The sequence below is a fragment of the Pezoporus flaviventris genome, unplaced genomic scaffold (assembly GCF_033815535.1).
Source record: "Pezoporus flaviventris isolate CSIRO_AGI_PZ_B2104156 unplaced genomic scaffold, CSIRO_AGI_Pfla_v1 ptg000063l, whole genome shotgun sequence".
NCBI classification, from domain to species: domain Eukaryota; kingdom Metazoa; phylum Chordata; class Aves; order Psittaciformes; family Psittacidae; genus Pezoporus; species Pezoporus flaviventris.
The window spans coordinates 3,937,425-3,960,418 of NW_026892611.1; the positions used below are offsets into that span (position 1 = coordinate 3,937,425).

Below are 22,994 nucleotides of genomic sequence, written 5' to 3' on the forward strand. Positions count from 1 at the left end.
ATGCTCTGGGTCATCCTCTGGTAACATCATGCCTAAACAGGAGGGGATCATGGAAGAGTCATTAGGACACAGCATTGATTATCATCGGTGACAGCTTTGGCTATGGGGACCATGTAACTGCTGGGTTCTGAGATGCCCTGAGAAGAGTGGGAAGGAGAGCAGCAAAGAGCAGTGCCGGACTTGTGGTGAGCACTTGGCTTCTGCAGCAAAACAATAGCTGGGATGCTGCGGGAAGCAGCTGTGACAGGCAGAGGAGGTGGGGGAAGATGGCAAGCCGTCCTGGGCTATGAGGAGACATCTGTGTGTGGAGGGACGCAGCCCAACGCAGTTTCTCTTACATTTTTGCTGCTGGATGAATCTGAAGAGGTACTGAAGAGCATCCAAAGCCTCCTGCTGGATTGCCCAGATCTTGCTAGTCCAGCAAACAATCAGACGTCCCAGCAGCTGTCCCAGCAAGCGGTCCTTGCTGATGTCATGGTGGGAAGAGCTGTCGTCGTGTTCAAGCAAGCTCCAGACCTGGGCAAGGGAGGCAGGACAGGTAGAAGGGCTGAGGGGCAGCAGCGCAACAAAAGCTCCGAACCTGAGACTGCCCCAGGAAAGGATCCTGGAGGGTCGGAGTTGTGCAGGGCCCTCCCAGAGCAGCGAGCTGGGCAGCCGGGCAGGGAGAGCTGCCAGGCCTGGCCTCCCGCCATGCTCCTTGGGCAGTGCTGACCTGCACAGGACTGGGGGCCAAGATGGCTGCTGGCAGAAAGGGCACTGGGGAGGAAAAAACATGGGAAAAAGAGAAGCCGAGACCCTTGCCCAGGGCAGAGCCGTGCTGAATGCCTCAGGCATCTTGAGCCGCAGGCTGCTGCCCACGGTGGGCAGGGAATGGGAGACAGCCTGGCTGGAGGGTGCCTGCCTCCCTACCTGCACTGAGGAAGAGCTGGCCATCAAATCGGCCAGCTTTGTGATCCTTGCCACGGCCCGTTCACATACAGCTGCGTACTCGATGTCGACGAAGGGCAGCAGCATCTGGAAGGAGAGAAAGTGGTGCTGTGCCCTGGGAGCTGGTGCCCGTGCCAGCAGCAGCAGCAGCAGCACTGCTCAAGTCCTGGCTGGACTCGTGCAGTCCTTGTGGCCCTGAAGGGAGGCAGATGCCACCCCAGGGTAGAGTCTGCTTCTTTCTGTGCCCTCCCCATGAGCACAGGCCTCTGTTCCCTCTCCGTGAAGGCTGGGCTTTTGGGCAGCACCCTCCTGGGGGGCGGTGATCCTGCAATGGGGGAATGGGCGTACGGCTCCCTGAGAAGTCAGGAGTGCCGAACTTCAGAGCTGGGCTCCCTGTGCAGGACAGGCAGGTCCCAGTGGGTCTCTGCCCCGGTCAGACCTGGGCAGAAAAGCAGGAGGGACTGCGAGGCATTGGAAGAAGGGCAGCACCCGCTGCCACTGCTGCAGTGCCTGAGGAGAGGGGTCAGTGCCTCCCGCTGCTTTGGTGCGAGGAAAGCTCTGGGGATGGAGCTGGCCCACAAGTGCCACGGCCAGGCTCCTTCCAACCCTGCTTTCTGCCAGTGCCGCACCTCCAAGATTCTCCGCAGGTCCCTGGAGCCCGGGGAGCTGAGCACCAAGCTCTCCAGCAGGACGTCCATGGCATCCAGGGTCTGCAAGAAGGAAAACTCTGACGTCAGTCTTTCTGCAGTCCCTCTCTCCCCGGTGATGGATCTAACCCCCCACACCATGGGGAGGACACCCCTGCCACCCAAGGGACACCTTGGAGCAGACAAGTTGCAGTGGGCAGAGGAGCCAGTCCAGAGGCACTGGACATGGCAAGGCCCACGAGAAGGAGATGAAGGGACAAGGGTGGGAAAGTAAAGCCGAGACCCTATCGTGCCATGGATCACTGGTTGTGGTTCAGCACTTGCCAGCCAGGGAGCAGCTCTGAGTGCTCCTGGCAGCCCAACAGCGCTTACCTTAAAGTAGAGAAAGATGTCTTTGCCCTGCCTAGCAGTGATGGGGGGAAGCAAGAAGACCGTCCTAAAACAGGACTGCAAAAGGCTTTTCTTCTTGCTCTCCAATAGCATCTCCACTTTGCTAAAAAGAGAGAGAGAGGGGCCTGTCAGACATGGGCGCTGGGAGCGCTGCCTCCGTGCCTTGTGCAGCTGGACACAGACCTCTGGAGCAGAGGTGACCAAGGGGGATGGAGCCCTGGTGTGCGGGGGGCCCTGCCAGGAGGTGCCTCCTCCCTCCTTGACGTGGCCCAGGCCAAAGAATGGTCCTGGCAGGCAAAGCCTCCCGCCTCCTGCTCTTGGGAGCAGCCAAGATGTGGTGGGGACCTGCAGGATCCCTCTGCTCTCACCTGCGCCTCTCCACAAGCCACGAGCAGAGAAAAGACCAGGCCCTCTGAGGGCACCACTGGACTCCGCCTGGATGGGAGATGCCCACTGCCAGGACCAGGGCTATGGGCTCTGCAGAGGTGTCTGCCAAACCAGGAGCTGGGCACGCACCTCATCTGGGCGAGGGTCAGCATGGCTTCCTGCCGCACCGCTGTGTGCAGGTGGCCCATGGGCTCCTCTTCCACCAGCGCCTGCAGAACACAAGCAGGATGGGACCTGGCGGCTGCCGGCACCCAGTGCCAGCAGACCCAGCCCCAGGCAGCAGGGCTGGCAGACACCCTCTGTCCCCAAGCCCAGCTCTGGCCCCCAGCGTGGCCCCGCTGCCAGGGCTGCTCAGCCCTGCAGCTCAGTGTCTGCCTGCGCACGCTGGTCCCTGCCCTCCCCCTGCACGGGCCCTGTGTGTCCTCACAGTGTGCCGGTGCCTGGCAACTTGCCCCCTTCCTCAGGCCGGCCGTGTGTCCCCTCACCTTGATGTTCTCCACCACCTGACACTGCACACAGAACTCCTTTAGTTCCTCTAAGAAGCCCTGGTCCCTGGGAGCTGTGCAGAGGCTAGAGACGGCCTGCAGGAATTTCACCTTCTGAGCCTCCTCCTGGGCAGCCGGGGGGCAGAGACACAAACAGGCAGCGTGAGAAGGGGGGCACGTGGCCAGCGGGACTGGAGCAGTGGGGCTGCAGTGCTGTGCAGGAGACCCGGGGGAGCAGCTCTGCCCAGCCAGCAGCCCCCAGCAGCCTGGCAGCAGAGCCAGTGGCCCCATCAGGAGACACGGGCACTGCTAGCCTGGAAACGGCTGCGGTTACCTTCTCTGAGCTCTGCAGGAAAGTCTGGATAAACCGCATGTGTGCAGCGCGTTCCTCTTCCATCCTTGCCGGACAAAAGGGTAGGGGTGAGGAACGAGTAGGGTTGAAAGAAGTGTCTCGGCACTGCGGGGCTGCTGGGGCAGTGGGGAACAACGTGGGCTGCGCTCAGGGGTCTGCGCCAGTCTCTCGCTCCCGCTCTGTCCCGTCACCGTCCTGCCGGACACTGGCACGAAGGATGTGGCCTGCTGACTTTTATACAGTGCCCTGGGGTGTGACCAAGGGCACATCACAAAGGCACGTCACAAAGGGCACCGTGGTGGGTCATGGAGGGCGCATCACTAAGGGCACCGTGTTTGGCTAACCATCAGCCCCACAAATCTAATGCGTGTTTATGCACAGCAGTAGATTAAACAAAGATTTTTTTTTATTCAGACCTTCAGTAGGCAAAACGGTTTCCATCCGTGTTGGCTTAACCCGTGTTGCCTGATGGAAATCCAAAGTTGCACGTAGCAGGGACTGAGAAGATGAGACTTCCTAGATGAGAGCTCAGAAAGGGAATCGCCTGAAACAGGGAAGCGCCTGTGTCAGGTCTTTTATCGTAACGGCTCGGTATTATTGGAGAGAAATGTGCGTTCCCTGGTCTGAGTGGCTTTGCTGTCTCCCCCCCTTTGTGTAAATCCTCTTTTTTTGTACTGTATTTAACCGCATGTTGTTTGAACATAATTCTTTGCACTGGAAGCCTGACCGAGTGTTGCACTTGCTGGCTGGAGGTGGTTTGAGGATTTTGCTGTACACTTTCCCAGGCAGCATAGCAACTCCGTGGCACTGCTCTCCATCACTCAGTCCAGACTTTGGCAGAGCTCTCACAAAGCCATTCTTCCTTGTCTGTCCCTCTGTGGAAGGAATTCCGTACGCAGAAAGCAGAATGGGAGAACCCTTTGAAGGGAAAGGCGGTGGTGTTTTTTCACTGCTCTACACATTGAGTGACGCTGTGCCACTGCCAGGGCCCAGATGGATCCTCTTCAGCATCCTGAGGGCGGGGAGGCGAGAGGGGCACCCGTGGGTCCAGCCTGAGACTTGTCCCCATCAAGCACTCCCAGGGCTCAGCACGCCCTGTGGTGTGCATACCACAACCGGACTGGGACCTGGTGGCCGCCAGCACACCCAGCACCAGGCGGCTGAGCTCTGCAGAGCTCTTGAAACCGTTTCCTCTGGGCGCCAAGCGTGAGGAGCACCCACGGGAGCCTCACGGCACCCCGCTACCGCTACGAGCGGCTCACGAGCGCCCCCCAGCCGGTGAGCGCATAGGCGAGGCAGCAGCACGGAAATTCCACTTCGCGCGTGCGCAGTGCGGGGCGTCGTTGGGTCCCGCCCGTGCGGCGGCAGTTGGGGTGGGAGGAGTAGCTGAGCTCCTCGGGACCGGGGCACGGGGCGCAGCCGTTCCCCGGCGGCTCTTGAGCAGCCGTTGCTGTTCAGGTCCGGGCAGTGTGGTGAGGAGCGTGGTCGGCGAGGATCTTCTTCCCCGGCGGGGCCGCGGCCATGGACGAGCAGAGCGTAGAGGTGAGCGGTCTGGCCGCTGTTGCGCTCGCGCCGCCTCAGGGAGGCGGGAAGGGCGGCTTGGCGGTAGCGTGGTGTCCTCGGGTGCGCATCCCCGGGCCCATGGGGACGGAGCGCTGCGGCCGCGGCGGCACCTTCCCTTCCGTGGGGAACGGCGAGTGGCGGGGACGGGCCTGCTCGGTGTGGTGCGTGCCGTGCGGCCTGAGCTGTTCACGGGCCGGGGAAGGGCTGGCGGACGTTGCCGCGGCCGCGGAGCCCCTGGCTTGTCCCTCGCCCTTGTGTGAGGGGAGAGGGGCGAGGGGCCCAGCGGTAGGGAGCTGTGGGCGGTCCCGGAGGCGGAACACGGATGGCAGCTCTGCCGCGGGCGGGGATGCGCATCGTGCCGAGTCTTGCTCCAGTGTGCCCGGTGAGCCGGTAGGAAGAAAGCGGGATGTAAAGAGGTGGTATTTCTGAGTGACCCGCGGTTGTTTTACATAGTCCAGGTTAGAAAATGAAGGGGTTGGACGGACACCTGGCGCTGATAGAAGCCACTCTGGCACCCGTGACGGCACAGCCCTCAGTGGTGCTTGTCTGCGACCTGGGCAGTTCGTACACGTTGCTGTTGTCCGTATTAATAAGAGCCAAACCGGGGCAGGATTTAACAAGGCCGTGTGTGATAACTTCCTATAAATGCATGTACTGTGTTTTAATGGTTTGCAGCCATTAAAGAAGACACTAATGTGTGGGAGATAGGTGCTGTGGTGTCTGTAAATTCAAGAAATTCTTCTGTGCTCGTTTATAGTTTCGACTCTGGGGAAAATAAATAGCCCATCAGAAGAATCTCAGAGTTCTGTAGTTGAAGCCAGAAGGGGTCTTACTCCTGTACAATACAGAATGTAAAACTTCTTATCAGTGCAAAATCTTCTCAGTATGGAAAGCAAGCATAGCTTGGTATTTCAAAGCACCTTCCTCATTTTGGGAATGGAAAGAGCCGAGGTGGTGTATGCTAGAACAAAATGCTTCGCTCTTCAAACAGGGATAGTAAAAGATAATTTGTCAAAATACACTTTTATTGCTGGAGAATTATTAAATGGGGTGTGAGAGAGTGTAGACGTTGTGGAGCTAGTGCTCATGGTAGACCTTAAAAAAGGTAAGCCTTATAAAAGTAAAATCAAAAGCCCCATACAGTTCAACCCACCTCATTAGCGTTCTGTATAACAGCTACATGCACTTGCCATGCTTCTGAATTAGTTTAGTGCCAGTACATTGAAACTCGTGTGCTTAGAGTCTGCAGGTGCAGCAGTTTATTCTGGCATCTGTTCAATCCCAGGTGAATGCAAACAGGAATGGTATCTTGGCTCTAGAAAGGCCCACGTCAAAAAAGATGAGCCAAAGAAAGAAACTATGCCTTGAAGAGCAGTGTTGCAAAATGTGGGCTAAGAGCTGGTGTAGGGTAGGAGGAAGTCGGGGGGTGGGGGGGGGTGGGGGGGTGGGCGGCGAGAGCCGCTGTGTTTGACATGGTGTTTTGACTCTAAGATGAGCTATTGGTAGCTGTTTGGAGTGTGGGACTGCGTGTATGGAACCTGGCACTCTGCCTGGGAAATAAATGCAACTCTGATATGCTTGAAGTATATGGCTTAACAGTAGCGATAATCTACCCTCTGCAGAGCATTGCTGAAGTGTTCCGATGTTTTATTTGTATGGAGAAATTGCGTGATGCACGCCTCTGTCCTCATTGCTCCAAGTTGTGCTGTTTCAGTTGCATTCGGGTGAGTTTCCTCATTATGGTTTATTCTTGCAAATGTATGAACTTAAAACTTAGTGATCTGATGAACACGTTCTTGGTTCTTTCTTGCCTGTGTCCCTGGTGCTCCAAGGATTCCTTTTTCCTGCCCTGTGCTCTTCAGTTTCCCTTTCAGGATCCTTTACAACTCCCCGAGTTAAAATGAGGCAGGCTGTGCATTGCATTCAGCAGTGCTAATTATAGGGACTATCTGGATAATTGCTTTAAAGAAGCAGAGGTATAATGATCCCATCTGTGGCATCTTTTGGGAGTCAGTGGTGCCTGTTTGGAAGACACAAAATTGGGACAGGAATGAAATGCTGACTTGGCATCTCAGTAGGGAGCACTGGAAGATCATAACACCACCTCTGGTCACCTTGGAGATATTTTAGAATCCTTTCCCAACTAGTATAGTGTGAGCAGATACAGGCTCAATCTTTCTCAAGAGAGCCTGATATATCAGGCTGAAGCAGCATCTGAATCCCAATTCTTTGATGAAATCCTGGTTTCCAGTGTATAACACTTTAGTTCCAAGTCTGGAAGCTGTAGGTGCTGTGGGAGAGGGCTCAGCTGAGGTTTTCAGTCCTCTGGTATTATTTCCAGAAACTGGAACAGGCAATCGTTTGCTTTGAAAGCTCTGACAAGAACTATAGGTGAAGGCTTCATGTTACACATTAAGAATGGTAGCACATTGTTGCTGGGTGGTGAGAGATTATTCATGAGAGTCTTTAAATGTAGTAAGTGAGCAGACAGATACAAGCCCATTAACTGCTGTGCTTTTACACTTGTAAGTTGTAGTGGGCAGGTGAAGTTCCTTCCTCAGCTACTTGTCTTTGGAGTTTTCTGGAAGAGAAGGATTCGAAGGGTCCTTGTGGATTTGATGATCCTTGATCCACCGGTATCTAATATGTGTATAGATAGCCCAAGAGGAAGAAGAAGTTATGTTGAAGAGTATAATTTAGACTGAAATTTAGGCTTGTATCTTTTCCTTTCTTTTGTTGAAACACGCTCTTCAGTCTGTGACTATGGGAGTCTGCCCCACATGTGTGGTTTCTAATGGAATATTTGGTACCTCAGAATCCTCTGTATATTTTTTACTGGGGTGCCTTTGACATCTAAAGAAAAGTGGTTGCTTTGTGACTAAGTGGTGGAACAGCTAAACTGTAAATCTTAGAATCCGCCCAGGTAGTGCTAGAATGTATTTGCTTGCAGTTCTTTTTTTGCAGTCTCTTTAAAAATGTTTTTCCTTTTTCCTTCATAGCGTTGGCTGACGGAACAAAGAGCTCAGTGCCCTCATTGTAGGTAAGGTATTTTTAGTATCAGAAAGAAATTACCAGGAATTGGGTGTACTGTCCTGTTGTGATCAATCTCTTTTTTTTCAGTGCAGGTTGCACTAAATTTGTAAGCTTGATTTGTTTTTATTTTTATCTTTTTTTTTAAGGACTCTGCTGTTACTGTAAATATTTAGTCTGGTATAATGCTTACTGTAAAATATGTTCTAGTTTTGCGACCAGCTAAGCAAGATCTTTATTCTTCTCATCACGCTGCTGTTTTCAGGGTGTGCAGTTGGTGTAATAAGAGTAACTAGATGGTGTTCCCCTCAGAACTCCTTATTCTTGCAAGAGTCAGAGACCAGAAACTTCAATTTTCAGACTGAAATTTTTTTTTTTTTTATTTTTTAGCTACAGTGTGGTGTTTGTTTGGTTTGGGTTTTTTTAATGCAAGCCGTGGCCTCCGTTAGCACTTCTGGGCACTTAGCGATACTAGCTTTTGATAGACCAAAAATTGGAAGGCAGCACATATTCTTTTCGCCTAAGGAAAGGGAGGTCCTTAAACCCAGTTAATCAAGCATTTCCATGGAACTTCTTAAATACTGAGCTTTTCAAGTATTTGATCTGTAGCACTAAAGTGAAGAAGCACTGAGAAACAAAATGATTTGCCCAGCATTATCCAGGAGTCTATCAAGAAATCTGGAAATAGTTCTTGGGTTCCCCATGTTGACTTCAAACGTTGCTTTGCTTTTTGGATGGTTTTTTTTTCCCTGAAATAAGTAGTAGAGCTTCTACTTTTTTGCCCATGAATTTTTCCCATAGTGTAGAGTCACTGAACTGAATTAAGTCAATGATGCTTCTCTTGTATCTCCTGGAGCTGAGTTCTTGCTCTAACTCTAGTCATGCTTCTTGCAGAGCCCCGCTGCAGCTGCGAGAGCTTGTAAACTGTCGTTGGGCAGAAGAGGTCACACAGCAGCTTGATACACTTCAACTCTGCAATCTCACAAAGCATGAAGAAAATGAGAAAGACAAGTAAATGGAGCTTTCTTCACATAAAGCGTGTTGCAGTTAGCTTATATAAGCAGGCTCTTAATTTCCCTGATTCTAAGGAGCTGAACAAACGGATAACTTTGACTTAAAAGCTGAATTATGCTCTTTGTCTGACTAAAAGTTGGAGTTAATTTCTGTCATACTTAATGGAACGAGAAAAACTCTTCAGTGTCTTTGCCTCGAAAACTACTATTTCTTGTTTGGCTCAGTATAGTTAAAATGAGAGCTAGAGGAAACGTGAAGGGTGGTAATACTCCTTCAGACCGTTAGCCCTTCTTCGTGACAGTACAGCTGAAATAAAAGTTTCCGCTCAATGGCTTGTTCATTTGGCAGTCCCATTAAGACTGTGGGTGCTCATTTGTTATCTCAACGCCTAAAAGCAGAGAAGCTGTTGTGAGAAGGTGTCTTCTAGTCATGGGTGAAAATGTAATTGATAAATCCAGATTGAGATCAAAGAAAATATGCAAAGTCTCAGAGAAAGCACCTCTATTACTACATCTGCAGCGTGACTGCTGTTCACTTTCCTTCCTTGTCTTTGGAGCCTCTTGTGTTTTCTGATATATTCTCTTCCTAGGAGCAACTCTCAGAACTTTCTCAGCAGGCTTTTCTCCTGGTTTTATCCCATTAGCAGTCCTGTTATGTGTGTTAAGATATATTCTGGAGATCTGGAGGAGAAAAGCGTGAGAAGAAGCATTGATAAATGAACAGGGACCAATTATGTGTTCTGTGCCTGCCTCCTCCTCAAGTTTGTGAATCCTAAGGGAGGAGGAAAGGAGAGGCCTGTATTTGAGGTCTGTCCTGGTCTGTGCTTGATCTGTTGGTCGATGCTGTTCCTGAAATGTTGAGAAATGCCAAAGATTGATTTGTCCCGGTAGCTTGTGAGCCATTGCTCTGTGGTTACTTTAGGTAGCATACGATCAGGACTTTAATAATGGGATTGATGCGCTGATGGTATCTTTACTCTCGGTGTTGGACAGCAAAGCAAGTGAAAATGTTAAATTGAATTTGCAGAAAATTCATGGCTATTTTCTGCTGATAATACGTGTGGTTTTTTTTGTTTAAGGTGTGAAAGTCATCATGAAAAACTTAGTGTTTTCTGCTGGACCTGTAAGAAGTGTATCTGTCACCAGTGTGCACTTTGGGGAGGAATGGTAAGAAGAGACTTGCATGTGTGCATATGGTGTGCTGCAGTAAGAGACTGCGAGTGTTCCGTTTGCCAACATTTTGAAGAAATAGAAATGTTGTGAAACTGTTGTAATGGCAATTGAACTGCCATGCAAATATTGTAGTGGTATGTGTATTTATAATTTAATGTGAGCATTGGGTTGAGAAGCATGCCTCCTGTTTGTAATTAGAGAAGCAAATTGAATTTTTGCTGAAATGAGGTCAGAATTACCTTCCTTGTTGTAAGCCTCATGATGTCTTGCATGAACTTGAGAGGGTGGTGGGAACTTTATGGGCCAAGGTAGAAGTCTTTCTCAGAAAACACAGGTAACTCTTAGATTCCTTAAACGTTCTGGCCTGTAATCCTGAGGATCTTCAAAGCTCTATTAGCACAATTCTTTCCTTTCTGTTGCGTATTTCCAGGAGAGACCGCTGTCATCGGCCGGAATATAAGTGGTTTAAAAGTGCGCTGCCTTTGTTTGGGAAGGGTGTTTTGGTAATAATAATAAAAATAAATAACCTTCTGTTGTCACTTGATTAGAGAACTGCGCAGTGAATGAAGCAGTCTATCTTTGGGGGCCTGTTGAGGCTCTTGACAGGAAGCTTTGACGCTGTAAAAGCCAAATTCACAACTTCTTACAAAGGGAAGCGAAGGACAGACTTCCTACATACAGTCTGCTTTGGAACTTTTCCAAAATGAGTGGTACACTAAGAGATTTTCTTGCCCTCTTGGTACTTTAATAAGAGTGGACTGAAGTTAAAATGAGATGCTCTGTTATTCTCCATCTGCTCCTCCTCTTTTTCTAACAGCATGGAGGACATACTTTTAAGCCACTGGCAGAAATCTACGAGCAACATGTCACAAAAGTCAATGAAGAAGTAGTAAAGCTTAGGAGAAGACTCATGGAATTGATCAGTTTGGTTCAAGAAGTGGTAAGAAACCGATCCAAGATACTGTGTTTTCCTGTAGTACACCATTGTCAAGGGGTAACTGTAAAGAGAGGCATGGAAATATTACACCACTGTATAGGCTCGTGGTGTTGTCAGCACCTGTTCAGAAGCTGTTGCTTGTGGTAGAACTCATTTTCATTTTTTTAGGAGAATATTATTTGAGCTTACAGGAGGTCTGTAAAGTGGCTTACCAGTTAAAGATTTGGAGTTTGTGTACCTCCTTTTTCTTCCCCATAGGGGTAAATGTGTTAGATATCCAAATATTGACATGTTCAGCTTTGTCAGTTTTTAGTGGGAATCTCAGGAATTAATTTCTTGTATTCTAGGGAGGATTATTTTTGTGTTCTGCTGAATGCTGGTGGATTTATCGTGCATTCTTTGCACAAATAAGTTGGTTTGTTGGTTTTTTTTTAAACAAGTCTCAGTAGGGTTTTTGTGACTGTTACATCACCATGTGGGCTCTTTGTAAGTATTTGTAGAGTCATAGAATGGTTAGGGCTGGAAAGGACCTTAAGATTATCTAGTTCCAGCCCCAAATGTTTATAGAGGATTGTTGCTTTCACCTTCCAGGGTGAAGGGCATAATTTTTATCAAATTATTCTTGTTACCAAGAAGGTAACTTTACTGCTCAAATTACGGAAGAGAAAATGGCAGTTGTATTTATAAATTTTGGTACTAAAGAATTCCTGTATGATGAATCTGTATGCAGTGAGAAAATGTTGCTCAACTTTACTGTTAACCTTTGGTCACCCACCAGAGGGCACACTTATGTGTTCCGTAAGAGTCAACGGGTGTTTTCAGGAACAGCCTGTAATACACCTCATTTAAAGCCACATTCCTATTTTCCTATTTTCTTATTCTAAATAAGTGGGCTCCAGTGAGACCTGGATTATTTTCTTTTTTTTTTTTTTTTTTTCCCCTCATAGAGAACTAGAGCTGGAGGGGACTGCTGTAGGCAAAGCTTAGGAAAGAATGGAGCCAACGTGTAAAAGAGTGAAATGTGGAGAAGTGTGAAGCTTTTGATTTTGTGCATGTTTTTTCCTGAACTCCGGTTTAGGAGAGGAATGTAGATGCAGTGCGTAGTGCGAAGGATGAACGAGTTCGGGAAATCAGGAATGCAGTGGAGATGATGATTGCCCGATTAGACACTCAGCTGAAGAATAAGCTTATAACATTGATGGGTAGGTATTTATGCATGGGAACAACATATCAATTATCTGTAAATCTATTAAGAAACTTTCTTGCCCTGGAAGTGTGACTCCTTACACACATTCTGGTGTTTAAGCACGTTAAGCACTGTTAGAAGATTTCTGCCTGCAGCAAAGCTTTTAATTAATCACGTAGTTACTGTGATACAGTTCTAAGTTGTTAGATGTAATGTGGTTAGTTCTGTTGGAAACACCAGTATAATAACTTGGAGAACATTTCTGTCTAATTGGAAGATACTTAGTTCCTTTCACCTAGAATATTTATATACCATCATTTTGGTTAGCCAAGATGTCCGTCTTTGTGATTTGACATCTTTGTAATCTACATGCTCCTTTTAATGTAATTTTAAAAAATGAATAGTCTGTATGAGCTGTCTGGTGAGCCAACACTTCAATCCATACATACAGGCAGCCTTGTCTGCGAATGAAGAACGTGGCATCTGGAATCAGAGCTGCTTATTTGGTTCCTGACACTTTTGCTAGCTGGGACTGGTCACTTTAGCTCTACTTTGGTATTGAGGTGAGAAGACGGGTGGTGCACTACTAAAAATGAAGCGCAGCTTTCAATGAGAAGGACGGAATATTCCGCAGTTGGCTAAAACTGTGCATGCTTTGCTCAGCTAATTTTGCATCTGTGCCTTGGTTATTCCACCTGTGCTTTCCTTTCCATAATGCATTGACACGAGCACATAGTAAAGGTGACATCTTTCTTTAGACCCTCTTGAGACGTTACACTTATGACCTTACTTTTGCAAGGTACACAACGAGTAGGTTCAAGTACACAGAGAAAAGATCCTTGACCTTGTATCTATGTACTTGTCGTGGAAATAAAAGTAAGGCAGTAAAATACCTGTGCTGAAAATGTATTTCTGATGCTCAAAATCTTCACGCACATTCGAACACGCCTCCCATCTCCCTGCCACCCACCCAAAGAAAACCTGCAGTGTTCATGCTTGGAAAATGTTCTTAGCTTTGATAATGCTTGTCTTTATTCTCTTAGGTCATTTTTATTAAAACTAAAACAATATAACAGATAGACGCTACCGGTGTTTCAAGTACGTCTTCAAATACATGTCAGTACCTTAAAATATTTGCTTTAAATTAAATCCAGGATTCATACCTACTTTGTGCCCCTGTTGAATACAGTAATCAGTCACAAGGTTTGTGTTAGTGTGTAGTGGTTAAAGATCAGTTTTAAAGCTGTAGTAAATACAATAATAATTTGTATGTACAGGTTAACATTTTGTTCATGTAACACTTTTTTTCTAACAGCCGCCATACTCTTCAGGTGTGTAATGTGTGATGGAAGTGAAGTCAAACCTGTCTTTTTTTATTTTATGTCCAAAAAAGCACCCCAGAACAACAGACTTCCCATTTCTGGGACGCAGAATGATTCCTTACTGACTTAACCTCAAGTGAGCTCTTTACTACAGCTCTAATTAAAAATGTAAGCTTACTTTTAAAATGCTTTCTCAATCAACCTTGGTCTATTTAGAAATTCTTTACCTTAGTAGGTTTTGGATCAGCTTCCAGGTTAAAAAAAAAAAAGGAGAAAAAAAGAAAAAGCTCAGTTTCTTAAAATCCAGTGATTTATGTTTTTTTTCTTTAAACATATTGTCTTCTCTTTTAACAGGTCAAAAGACATCACTTACTCAAGAAACTGAACTTCTGGAATCCCTGCTTCAAGAAGTAGAACATCAGGTGCTTATGAAAAGAGCTGAAATATTGTGTTACACAGATCCCTCCCTCCTCAGTCAGCCTTCCTTACTTAATTTGTTTTTAAACTGTCAATTGATGCATATTTTTTGAGGGTATCTTTTCATTTAAGTCATCTTAGGTCACGCAATTTCTTCTTTAAAAAGTTGCTTGAAAAACTAGTACAGGGATTAATAGCAGTATCCTAGAAAACTACACAGTTGCACGTTTGGTCAATGTAACATTGCAAATCCTTTCTGTCGTAGTTTGAACTTGAAGCATTTAGGTGGTGTGGGTCTTTTAGTCTGTTAGATTCTGTTAGTTCTGCCGCTGTCAAGTGCGTATGAATAGTGGTGGCTATAAATTGAGAATAAACAAAAGTGTTTTGTTTCTCTGCTTTTGAGGAAAATGGAACTGGTTCTAGCTGTTTATTTCTGTCCACCTGTCTTTCCAAGAAGATATTTTATGTATTTATTTATTTATATACATAATATATATATTTTTTGTCTGTTTGTTGAGAGCTCTCTGTGAAGTTGCATATACTGCATCCCAAATGAGGATGTTTTAAATCCCGAACAGCAGTGAGTATGCAGCTCTACAGGTCAGCTTCTCCTTTTCAGAATAAAGCCCCATTAAAATATTAATAAATCAGTGTTAGTGAAACGTGACCTCTCCTCCCTGCAAATAGGAGGAAAAGCATGTTAACTGAAAAAAAAAAAGTGAGAACATGCAAACATGTGGCAACTGTGTAGGTCTCCACTGCTTATTTAAAGTCATCATCTATGTCAAGAGGGGCTTTGAACTTCATGGTCTTTTTTGTGAAAGTATCACAGTATCACAGTATGCTAGAGATTGGAAGGGACCTCAAAAGATCATCTAGTCCAATCCCCCTGCCGGAGCAGGAACACCTAGATAAGGTTACAAGTGATAGAATTATTTGAAGAGCTCATTATTTGAAGAGCTCATAGCAACAATGTGACTTTAAAAAATGTACATATTAGTCTTAATGTATTAATATCACAGGCGCTTTTATTGCTGTGTTGTGATGCATTTGGCAGATTATCCTAATGTCTGATTAAGTGTCATTTCCAGATCAATCTGGTTTTTATTGCCCAAACACCATAATAGATGTGACTTGGTATTAATCAGACATCTATATAAATTAGTTCAACCTAAGTGAAGTACGTGATAGTTGCTGTAACTTTCACTGTAGGGTTTCGAAGCCTTAAACATTCAGAACATCCCGACTGGGTTGCATAGGCCCTAGGAGTGAGCCAGAGTTAGAATATCCATTTCAATTTCCTAACAGAAATTTTAGAACACGTGACCATCGGCTGTTGTAGGCAAATTCTTCATCTTGGGAGTTGCCAGAACCCAAACAAATGAAAAACCCCAAAGAACCCAGAACGTTCCAAGCTGCATTTTACATTGCACTGTGGGTAATCTTTCTGAAGCTGTAACAGACATGCAATTTATTTTTTAAAACCAGAAGTGGTCAAAATCTATGGTTTCTACTAATGTTCTTCCTTCTTGTTTTTTCCCCTAGTTACGATCGTGCAGTAAGAGCGAGTTGATCTCCAAAAGTTCGGAGATCCTGATGATGTTCCAGCAGGTTCATCGGAAGCCTATGGCCTCATTTGTCACCACTCCTGTCCCCCCAGACTTCACAAGGTCAGCACTGCAAATACTTTGCTTAAACTTGAAAGTCATCTCGCAAAGGTTTGTTTTGCTTGTTAAAAAATCCGTAGAGTAAATTAGAGGAGAATATTCATTTTGCTGTACCGCTGTATGGAGGAGGACATGCCTAATCTGGAAGGTAAGCGTATTATGTACCTCAGCCTTTTGTAAAGCCATGATAGGAGAGTGCCACTGTATTTTAAGAGGAGAATTTGAGAGAGTAAATGATAGGCGGCTGGTGGAGAGGTTGCCTGATGCTCACCTTCTCCACAATATGAGCTGTGGCATTGGTAATCCGGGGAGTAAAGTGATTTTGTCCGTTTCTGTGTTAAACCAGGTATCTCTGACTGAATTTGGGTCCAGGCATATACACTGAAAATTCTTAACTGCTTAATTACTCCTGTTAGTAACCTGTGCCGCAAGCAGGCTTTTCTGTTCTGGCAGGGCTTATTTTATGTCTGTAGTCCCTGCTGGGGAGTCACAGCAGTGGCTTGCAGCAACAGTTTCTTTTCTCTTTTACGCTTAGTTTACCGATTTGTCCTTTTCCTATTCTTCTTGGGTCCGTGAGTATATAATTGCAAGGCTCCCATGAGGTGCTTCTGCACGACACCTTAATTCACAAGATACAGCCAAAACCACTTCACAGCACAATTCTTCATAAAGAAAGTGCTGCTGGTGCTGGGTTCTCAGGAATTCTGTTGAGAGTTTAGGCTAGCTGGCTGAAAAATGTCTCAAAAGAATTTAAGGTAGGAGAAGTCTTGAAAGAATTTCTCAAATAATTTTTTTTTCTCTAGCAAAAATTGGTTCAGCTTGCTTTTAAAGTCAATCCCAAACTCTTTTCGTGGCTTGTTTTCTGAAAAGAGTAATTAAATGACTCTCTAAGGGCAGTTTAAATCTTCCTGCCATTAGAAAATGAACAATTAGGTATTTCTTGCTCGGAAACACAAACCATTTGAGCCTAGTGCTTTCTGCCATGCAGTCGTTTCATCCTTTCTAGAACTATCAAGGGGTCTTACGTTAAAAATTCACCATATTAAAAGATTATTAGCCATCACATATAAAAGGGCAAATCCTCTTAAATACTTACGGTTGCTTTTCCCTTCATTACATTAAATATTTGTTTTAATGTGAGCTATCACATGGAGAGGTAGTGGAGAGAAGGCTTATAAATGGAATTTTCAGAAGTGCTGAAATAACCTATTATGTAGTCCTAGTGAGTTTCAGTGGCTCTGGTGACCTAATTCATCTTAAATGCTTCTGAAGATTCCAAAACTTGTGATTTTTAATATATATTTACATCTCTCCGCCCCCTTAGTGAATTGGTTCCAGCCTATGACTCAGCTACATTTGTCTTGGAAAACTTCAGGTAAGAACATATTTTAAATTACTGTGAATATTGAGAAGCTTTTTCTGTTCCTTCTGTACATGAGTAGTAGTCTTCAGAACACAGAATTGCCTCTGCAGAAAACTGTCAGATATTAGCTAAGCTATAGGAAGTAATTCAATCAAAAATGTCAGTTACTAGGTGAACAATTACCTCTAGCTAAACTGTTAGCTAAAACGGTTTTCCATAGCAAAGGCAATTTTTTCCCTTTTTAAAAAAAATTGGATAATTATATAAGTAACACATATATTTGTATGGACACTTAACATTCTGCATGGGCCTTGTGCTGCTACATGCTCTGTGGAGCAAGAAGGATGGTTCTAGTGTGTAAATGTGTGAGTGCAGTTTACTGTTTTATGGAGGGTTTTGCTTCGTCCCAATAGCAAATGTTTTTTCTCCTTTCTCAATAGTACATTGCGCCAGCGAGCAGATCCTGTGTACAGTCCACCTCTGCAAGTGTCAGGACTTTGCTGGAGATTAAAAGTTTATCCAGTGAGTTATGTTTTCAACTAGAGTTGTTATCCCACCCAAAACACTTCAGCAGCATTCGTGTGCTTCTCTTGTGAAGAAACATCAGTTAGTGTCTTCCCATGTTGTGTATAAAAAGCTGTATGAAAACAACGTAATAAGGTTGTAGAGTTGATCACAAACCATTGGAGTATTCCTGCTCTGCTTCCAGATATGCAGCATGAACGTTCACAATGTAGTTAATCTGGTAAATTTAAAAGCAATTAAAAAAGGTCTTGCTAATATGCCATAGGAACTGTAATAGATATTTTTACTATTTTTGTCTGAGTGGTTTTTATAGATGTTCCTTGCAGAACTGAAGTATAGAATAACTTAAAATATTTATGTTTATGAATAGTACTTATTTGGGCAGTTGGGAAGAGGACGAGGTAGTAGTCAAAGGTGAATCTGTTTTACTGCGCATCCAGTTCTCAGATGTTTTGAATGTATGCTAAAACGTGTATTGTACTAATGTCCTTCCAGTGAGCTGAATAGTCAGATTTCTGAAGCAGTATCTTTGTCAGTGTTGGAATGTTAACCCGCAAAGTGCAATCTTTTTGCAGTCCAATAGCCTGGTCAGTGCTTCAAGGAAGCTCTGGCTGCTCCTGCAGCTGTGTTTGGAGAAATACATTGTTTAGTGGTGGAGTGCAGGTTTTGTTTGTTAGTGGTTGACACGGCATCTTCAGAAAACTGGATTAATCTGTTAAGCCCATGTTTGCACAGGATTTGTATTTCTGGGGTGCAGAGGTGGACCCCTGTGTAAGTTTTCAGAGTATTGTAAATTCAGGATTGACTACATAAGTGTGCTGTCAGAAGGCATTAAAATTTATTTTTTAAATGGTAAGTTAAAATGTTTCTTCAACCTAGAGGATTCAAGTTGAGCCATTCTTCATCCTTGATGAAGGTGAGTGTGATGGAAGTTTTGCCAAGTTTTTTCTTGTTTTCTACTTGATTCTAATATTGTTTCTCAGTTAACTGACCTAACTTTCGCATTGCATGTTTTTTGTAAAGAAATTATCCTTATTTCAAATACCAATTTGAAATGCAGCTGTATAGTAAATATTTCAGAACTAATGTTTAACCTGAGCTGGTTTAATGTGGAGAATTTGAGAAGAACTGGAATATAATAAATTGCTAAGTACATTTTATGAGCTTTTTTCTGCTTTTTCTATTTGTTACATAAATTGTCTGTTCAGTCTTCCACTTACTTGAACCCTTAAAGTGTTAATAGAGTAATGAAAGCTCTGTTTTGAGATTTATATCTAAGATGCAAACACCTTGTTGATTCAAGTTACAGTAAGACTTCCAGGTCACAGAAGGTTAAAATCAAAACTGTATCATACAAAGTAAAGTGCTGTTGCAAATTCTCTATTGACTGAAGCTGCTTTCTCACCTTCAAGGGTATGTCAAGGTGTTTTGCTTTTCTGGTTTTTGCTTTTATATTTTAATCAATTTATCTCTCGATTTATTTCAAGGATGGAAATGGTGTGGTAAGGGGCTACTACCTGTCTGTGTTCTTGGAGCTGTCTGCTGGATTGCCAGAGACATCCAAGTAAGTAAACCTCTAGTAAGAGCAGCTGGTTTGATTTCTTTTTCTTTAGGTTTTTTTTTTTTTTTTTAGTTGGCAGAGCATCTGGAGAGGTTTGCAAAGAATGATCTGAAGTTCTGTAGTGTTGCTGGGGACTGATGCAGAGTCCTCTTGAAAAGAACAGCAGGGCTTCTGTTGTCCAGAAGCTTTGAATCGTGCCCAAAGATAATCATAGAATCATAGAATAGTTAGGGTTGGAAAGGACCTTAAGATCATCTAGTTCCAACCCCCCTGCCTTGGGCAGGGACACCTTACGCTAAATCGTATCACCCAAGGCCTCGTCCAACCTGGTCTTGAACACTGCTAGGGATGGAGCATTCACAACCTCCCTGGGCCTGAAAGCTGGTATGTGGTGGCTTTCTCAAGATAAAAAGCTAGCTGTCAAAACAACAGAGAAGAGCATCTGTCCCCTAGTATTCAACCCTAAAGTTGGTTTACCATTCTCACTATTACTACATTTATCCCCTGCTGTACTGTTTATATAAGTGTTGAGTAAAATTGCCAGACCAAACCACTTCTTCAGCTGGGCCTGTGACTCTTCCAGAAAGCATGCTTCTGTTAAACTTGATACATCCAGCAGTTCCAGTGTCTTTATTTTGGTATTAATAACTGTGATTTTTTTCTCCTGTGTAGGTATGAGTACCGTGTAGAAATGGTTCACCAGTCCACCAACGATCCCACCAAAAACATAATTCGAGAGTTTGCCTCTGATTTTGAAGTTGGAGAATGCTGGGGTTACAACAGATTCTTTCGTTTGGACTTGCTAGCCAATGAAGGCTATTTAAACAGGCAAAATGACACTGTGATCCTAAGGTAAGGAAGGCAACTTGGCCGGATTCTTTGCTGCTATCATTTCACAAAGTATCACACCTGCAGCTGAAATAGGAAATAATTAAGTAATTGAATTTAAAATAATTGTGACATGTTTTGCCATAAATGGGATTTGAGTTTCATAAGCTTTAAAGAGAATGTGCTGAAGGGAGTTGTGGAAACTGTATCTTCTTCTCAAAGAAAGATTCTTTGAGAAGTAGCTATGCTTGGCAGTAAGAAGCCTGGGTTAGGGGTCTGTAGCTAATTGATTTAAAGGCAAAGGCTGTTTTCTCCCCTTTTCAGAAACAGTTGTAGTGATCATAGGAGAACTTTGGGAATAAAGGATGTCTGAACTAATGCTGTCAATGGGAGTTGCAGTGTTAAGACAAAATACAGAAACTTTATCCGTCTACTTCTAAGTACAGTTCTACTCTTGCTCCTGCTAAATGCTTTGTAGTGTTAATGTTGTTAGTGTTGGTTTGTGAAGATAAAAACCTCTTGTATAACTGCCCTTCAGAATACTTCCTGTTGCCATTCAGTGTGCTCAGGATACTGAATATGGCATTGTTAAGTTTATTTTATCACTGGATTTCAGGTTGGGTAATATTTTAATGTAGGGCTTTTAGGATTTTGTGGGGGGCACAAAAACCAAACCAAAACAAAGAAAAAAAATGTTAAAAACCCCTTTTCAAATGTTCCTTTGAAGGTTTCAGGTGCGCTCGCCAACCTTCTTCCAAAAGTGCCGAGATCAACACTGGTACATTGCTCAGTTAGAAGCTGCTCAGACAAGTTATATCCAACAAATAAATAACCTTAAAGAAGTAAGTGGCATATATACTACTGTAAAAATCACCTTTTACTTACGAGTAATTACCTGGTTTAGGTTTCAGTGTTAACATTTGACAGTTGTGTTTGAGTTGCTATTGGTAGTTTGATATTGGGTGTTATTAAAATAATATATATGCAAGTCAACAAACTTACTTGATTTGATGCTCCATTGTTGCCTTCTCTGTATATCCTTCTAATGTGTATCTTTCTAATATTTCAGAGGCTTGCAATTGAACTTTCCCGGACCCAGAAATCACGAGGCATTTCACCTCCAGACACTCATCTGAGTCCCCAGAATGATGATGGTCCAGAATCGAGATCAAAGAAATCTGGGCAAAGCACTGAAGCACTGCTTGAGAATGTTGCTGCTCCAGGATTAGTGCGTGATAGCAAGGAAGAGGAGGAAGAGAAGATCCAGCATGAAGACTTTAATGTAAGAGTTGTCTTTTTCCTGCCTCTTTGTTTGTGTGTAGCTTTGTGTGATAGGGTAGCAGTAGAGACATAGGTGAACTTATGAATTGTGAATTAGATTTATTATCCTCTGTGTGGAGTTAGGAGACAACACGTTCAACAGCTAGCAGCGAGAGATGACACGAGAGAGATTCCAAAGCAGATCTAATTGATCCCACCACAAAAAAGTTTCCAAGTTTCAGTTTTGCAGCTAAAAAATCCAGCTTCCCTGGGTTTTACCAGCTTTTACTGTGCTTTGAGACCCTCCTAATTCCTGTGTGATGCTCTGGGGAGAGGGTTCCTCTTAGTAGCTTTTGGTTTGTTCTGTTTTTCTGGTAGCTTGAGCTCTCTGATGGTGACTTGGATATAGATCTTGCTGGAGAAGATGAGGTAAACCACCTTGATGGCAGCAGCTCTTCAGCTAGTTCAACAGCAACTAGTAACACTGAAGAAAATGATATTGATGAAGAGACTATGTAAGTAACCTAAAGCCTTTCAAATCACCACCTGACAGGTTATTCCTAATTCCAATGGAAGCTGATGGATTTGCTGTAGCAAAGGGTGTGGGTAGGCTCGAGTGTGATGTAAAGGCTGTTTCCTAATCTGCAAACAACATAAGCTGGTTGGGTTAACATTAAACATTGGAATTTTTGGTCAGTTTGTTACCATCTTTCTGATCTCTTAAGTTTTTGTTTAGCGTTGTGTTCTGTCTGACAAGTGATAGTCTGTGAAGGTTCTTTCCCAAAACACTATTAAGGAATCTGTTTCTTCACTGTAACGAAAGAGAGGTTTGGTATTAGGAAGTGTTGTAGTAGTAGGAGAGTGATAATGAGGGCAGTTAAACTAGAGAATTTAAGGTTCTTAACTGAGATTGTGTCAGATCCTAAAATCTTCATTAAAACACATGAATGTGTTGTAACATGTACAAATATAGAAGCTTGCAGGATCTTATTTTACAGTTTAGATATGTACGGCACTTTTGGACTTTTGGATAGCAAGTCAGTCACCCTTTATTTTTATTTGTTCAGTTTATGTAGCTTGGGATGCAGAAAATACTATTTACTGTGTTTAATGTTTTCAAGGTATGTGCCATAATGACTAAGAAGAGCTGAAAAAAGTGAATAATTACATATCTTTTTTTCCACCCAATCATTTCCTAAGGTCTGGAGAAAATGATGTGGAATATAGCAGTAATATGGAGTTGGAAGAAGGTGATCTCATGGAGGATGCAGCAGCTTCTGCTAGTCCTGGAGCATCAGGTATGAAAAACAGCCTTCAGAATTCCCATATATGCAAAATGCTGCTGGATTCCTCTTCTGTTCTTGGAAGTGACGCCAAGCTGCGTGTTCTGCAGGCATTTCTATTTTTGGAAATGCTGCATCATGTGGTTCATACTGATTATTGCAGTGTAGCAGAAATGTTTCATTGGTTCAATAGAGAAAGGGGGAGAAATCTTCTGAACGTGCTTGTTTAAAGAAATTATGCATAAGTTTAGAGGGAGGTTTTTCTGCCTCTTGAAACCCCTTCCATTCTGATCAAAAGTAGCCTGATGAACAGTTTGTACTGATGCCTCTGTGGCCTCTGAATGTGTGACATGTTCACTTGGGTTTTAGTGCACTGTAAAACCTGAAGGATGTGGAGGGAATTCAGTGGAGAATCCTTAGAAGTCAAACAGAAATACATTTTAAGTGCAATAATGAAAAGGTGCTCTAAGATTACTTGAAGCCTAGAGATGATTATAGCCCGAATTAGCCATAGGTTGATAAGATTCTGAAAGAAATATATGTATATGGAGTGTGTTTGTTTATGGCAAAGATATTGGATGTGGTGTTCACTGGCAGTAATGTTTGTGCTGCTGTGGGAGTGTTTGAAAGACACAGTTCCTTAACTGTCCTGCTTTTAGCTGCTGTTTCAAAGCTACT

At 44.2% G+C, this 22,994-nt stretch overlaps 2 protein-coding genes across 6 annotated transcripts in view; one reads left to right on the forward strand and one right to left on the reverse strand.

The window, feature by feature from the left end:
* Window positions 1-47: 47 nt before the first annotated feature.
* LOC133278195 (uncharacterized) lies at window positions 48-1,730 on the reverse strand. Its single transcript, XM_061470724.1, has 3 exons — window positions 1,557-1,730; window positions 339-1,014; window positions 48-238 (listed from the first exon to the last, which is right to left on the reverse strand). The coding sequence occupies exons 1-3, from the start codon at window positions 1,713-1,715 to the stop codon at window positions 48-50; spliced, it is 1,026 nt and encodes a 341-aa protein (XP_061326708.1). The 5' UTR covers window positions 1,716-1,730.
* Window positions 1,731-4,584: 2,854 nt separating this feature from the next.
* TRIM37 (tripartite motif containing 37) overlaps window positions 4,585-22,994 on the forward strand; it is a 29,190-nt gene continuing 10,780 nt past the window's right edge. For all 5 annotated transcript variants that reach the window (XR_009746387.1, XM_061470251.1, XM_061470253.1 and 2 more), the window contains exons 1-17: window positions 4,585-4,730; window positions 6,374-6,475; window positions 7,751-7,791; window positions 8,676-8,792; window positions 9,874-9,961; window positions 10,785-10,907; window positions 11,983-12,106; window positions 13,767-13,834; window positions 15,375-15,499; window positions 16,821-16,871; window positions 17,300-17,381; window positions 18,872-18,948; window positions 19,618-19,797; window positions 20,501-20,615; window positions 20,843-21,055; window positions 21,412-21,548; window positions 22,234-22,331. Coding sequence is in view for 4 of the 5 variants with exons in the window: in XM_061470251.1 (XP_061326235.1) it covers window positions 4,710-4,730; window positions 6,374-6,475; window positions 7,751-7,791; window positions 8,676-8,792; window positions 9,874-9,961; window positions 10,785-10,907; window positions 11,983-12,106; window positions 13,767-13,834; window positions 15,375-15,499; window positions 16,821-16,871; window positions 17,300-17,381; window positions 18,872-18,948; window positions 19,618-19,797; window positions 20,501-20,615; window positions 20,843-21,055; window positions 21,412-21,548; window positions 22,234-22,331 (1,762 nt within the window). In the remaining variant the exon portion in view is untranslated. The remainder of the gene's footprint in view (window positions 4,731-6,373; window positions 6,476-7,750; window positions 7,792-8,675; window positions 8,793-9,873; window positions 9,962-10,784; window positions 10,908-11,982; window positions 12,107-13,766; window positions 13,835-15,374; window positions 15,500-16,820; window positions 16,872-17,299; window positions 17,382-18,871; window positions 18,949-19,617; window positions 19,798-20,500; window positions 20,616-20,842; window positions 21,056-21,411; window positions 21,549-22,233; window positions 22,332-22,994) is intronic.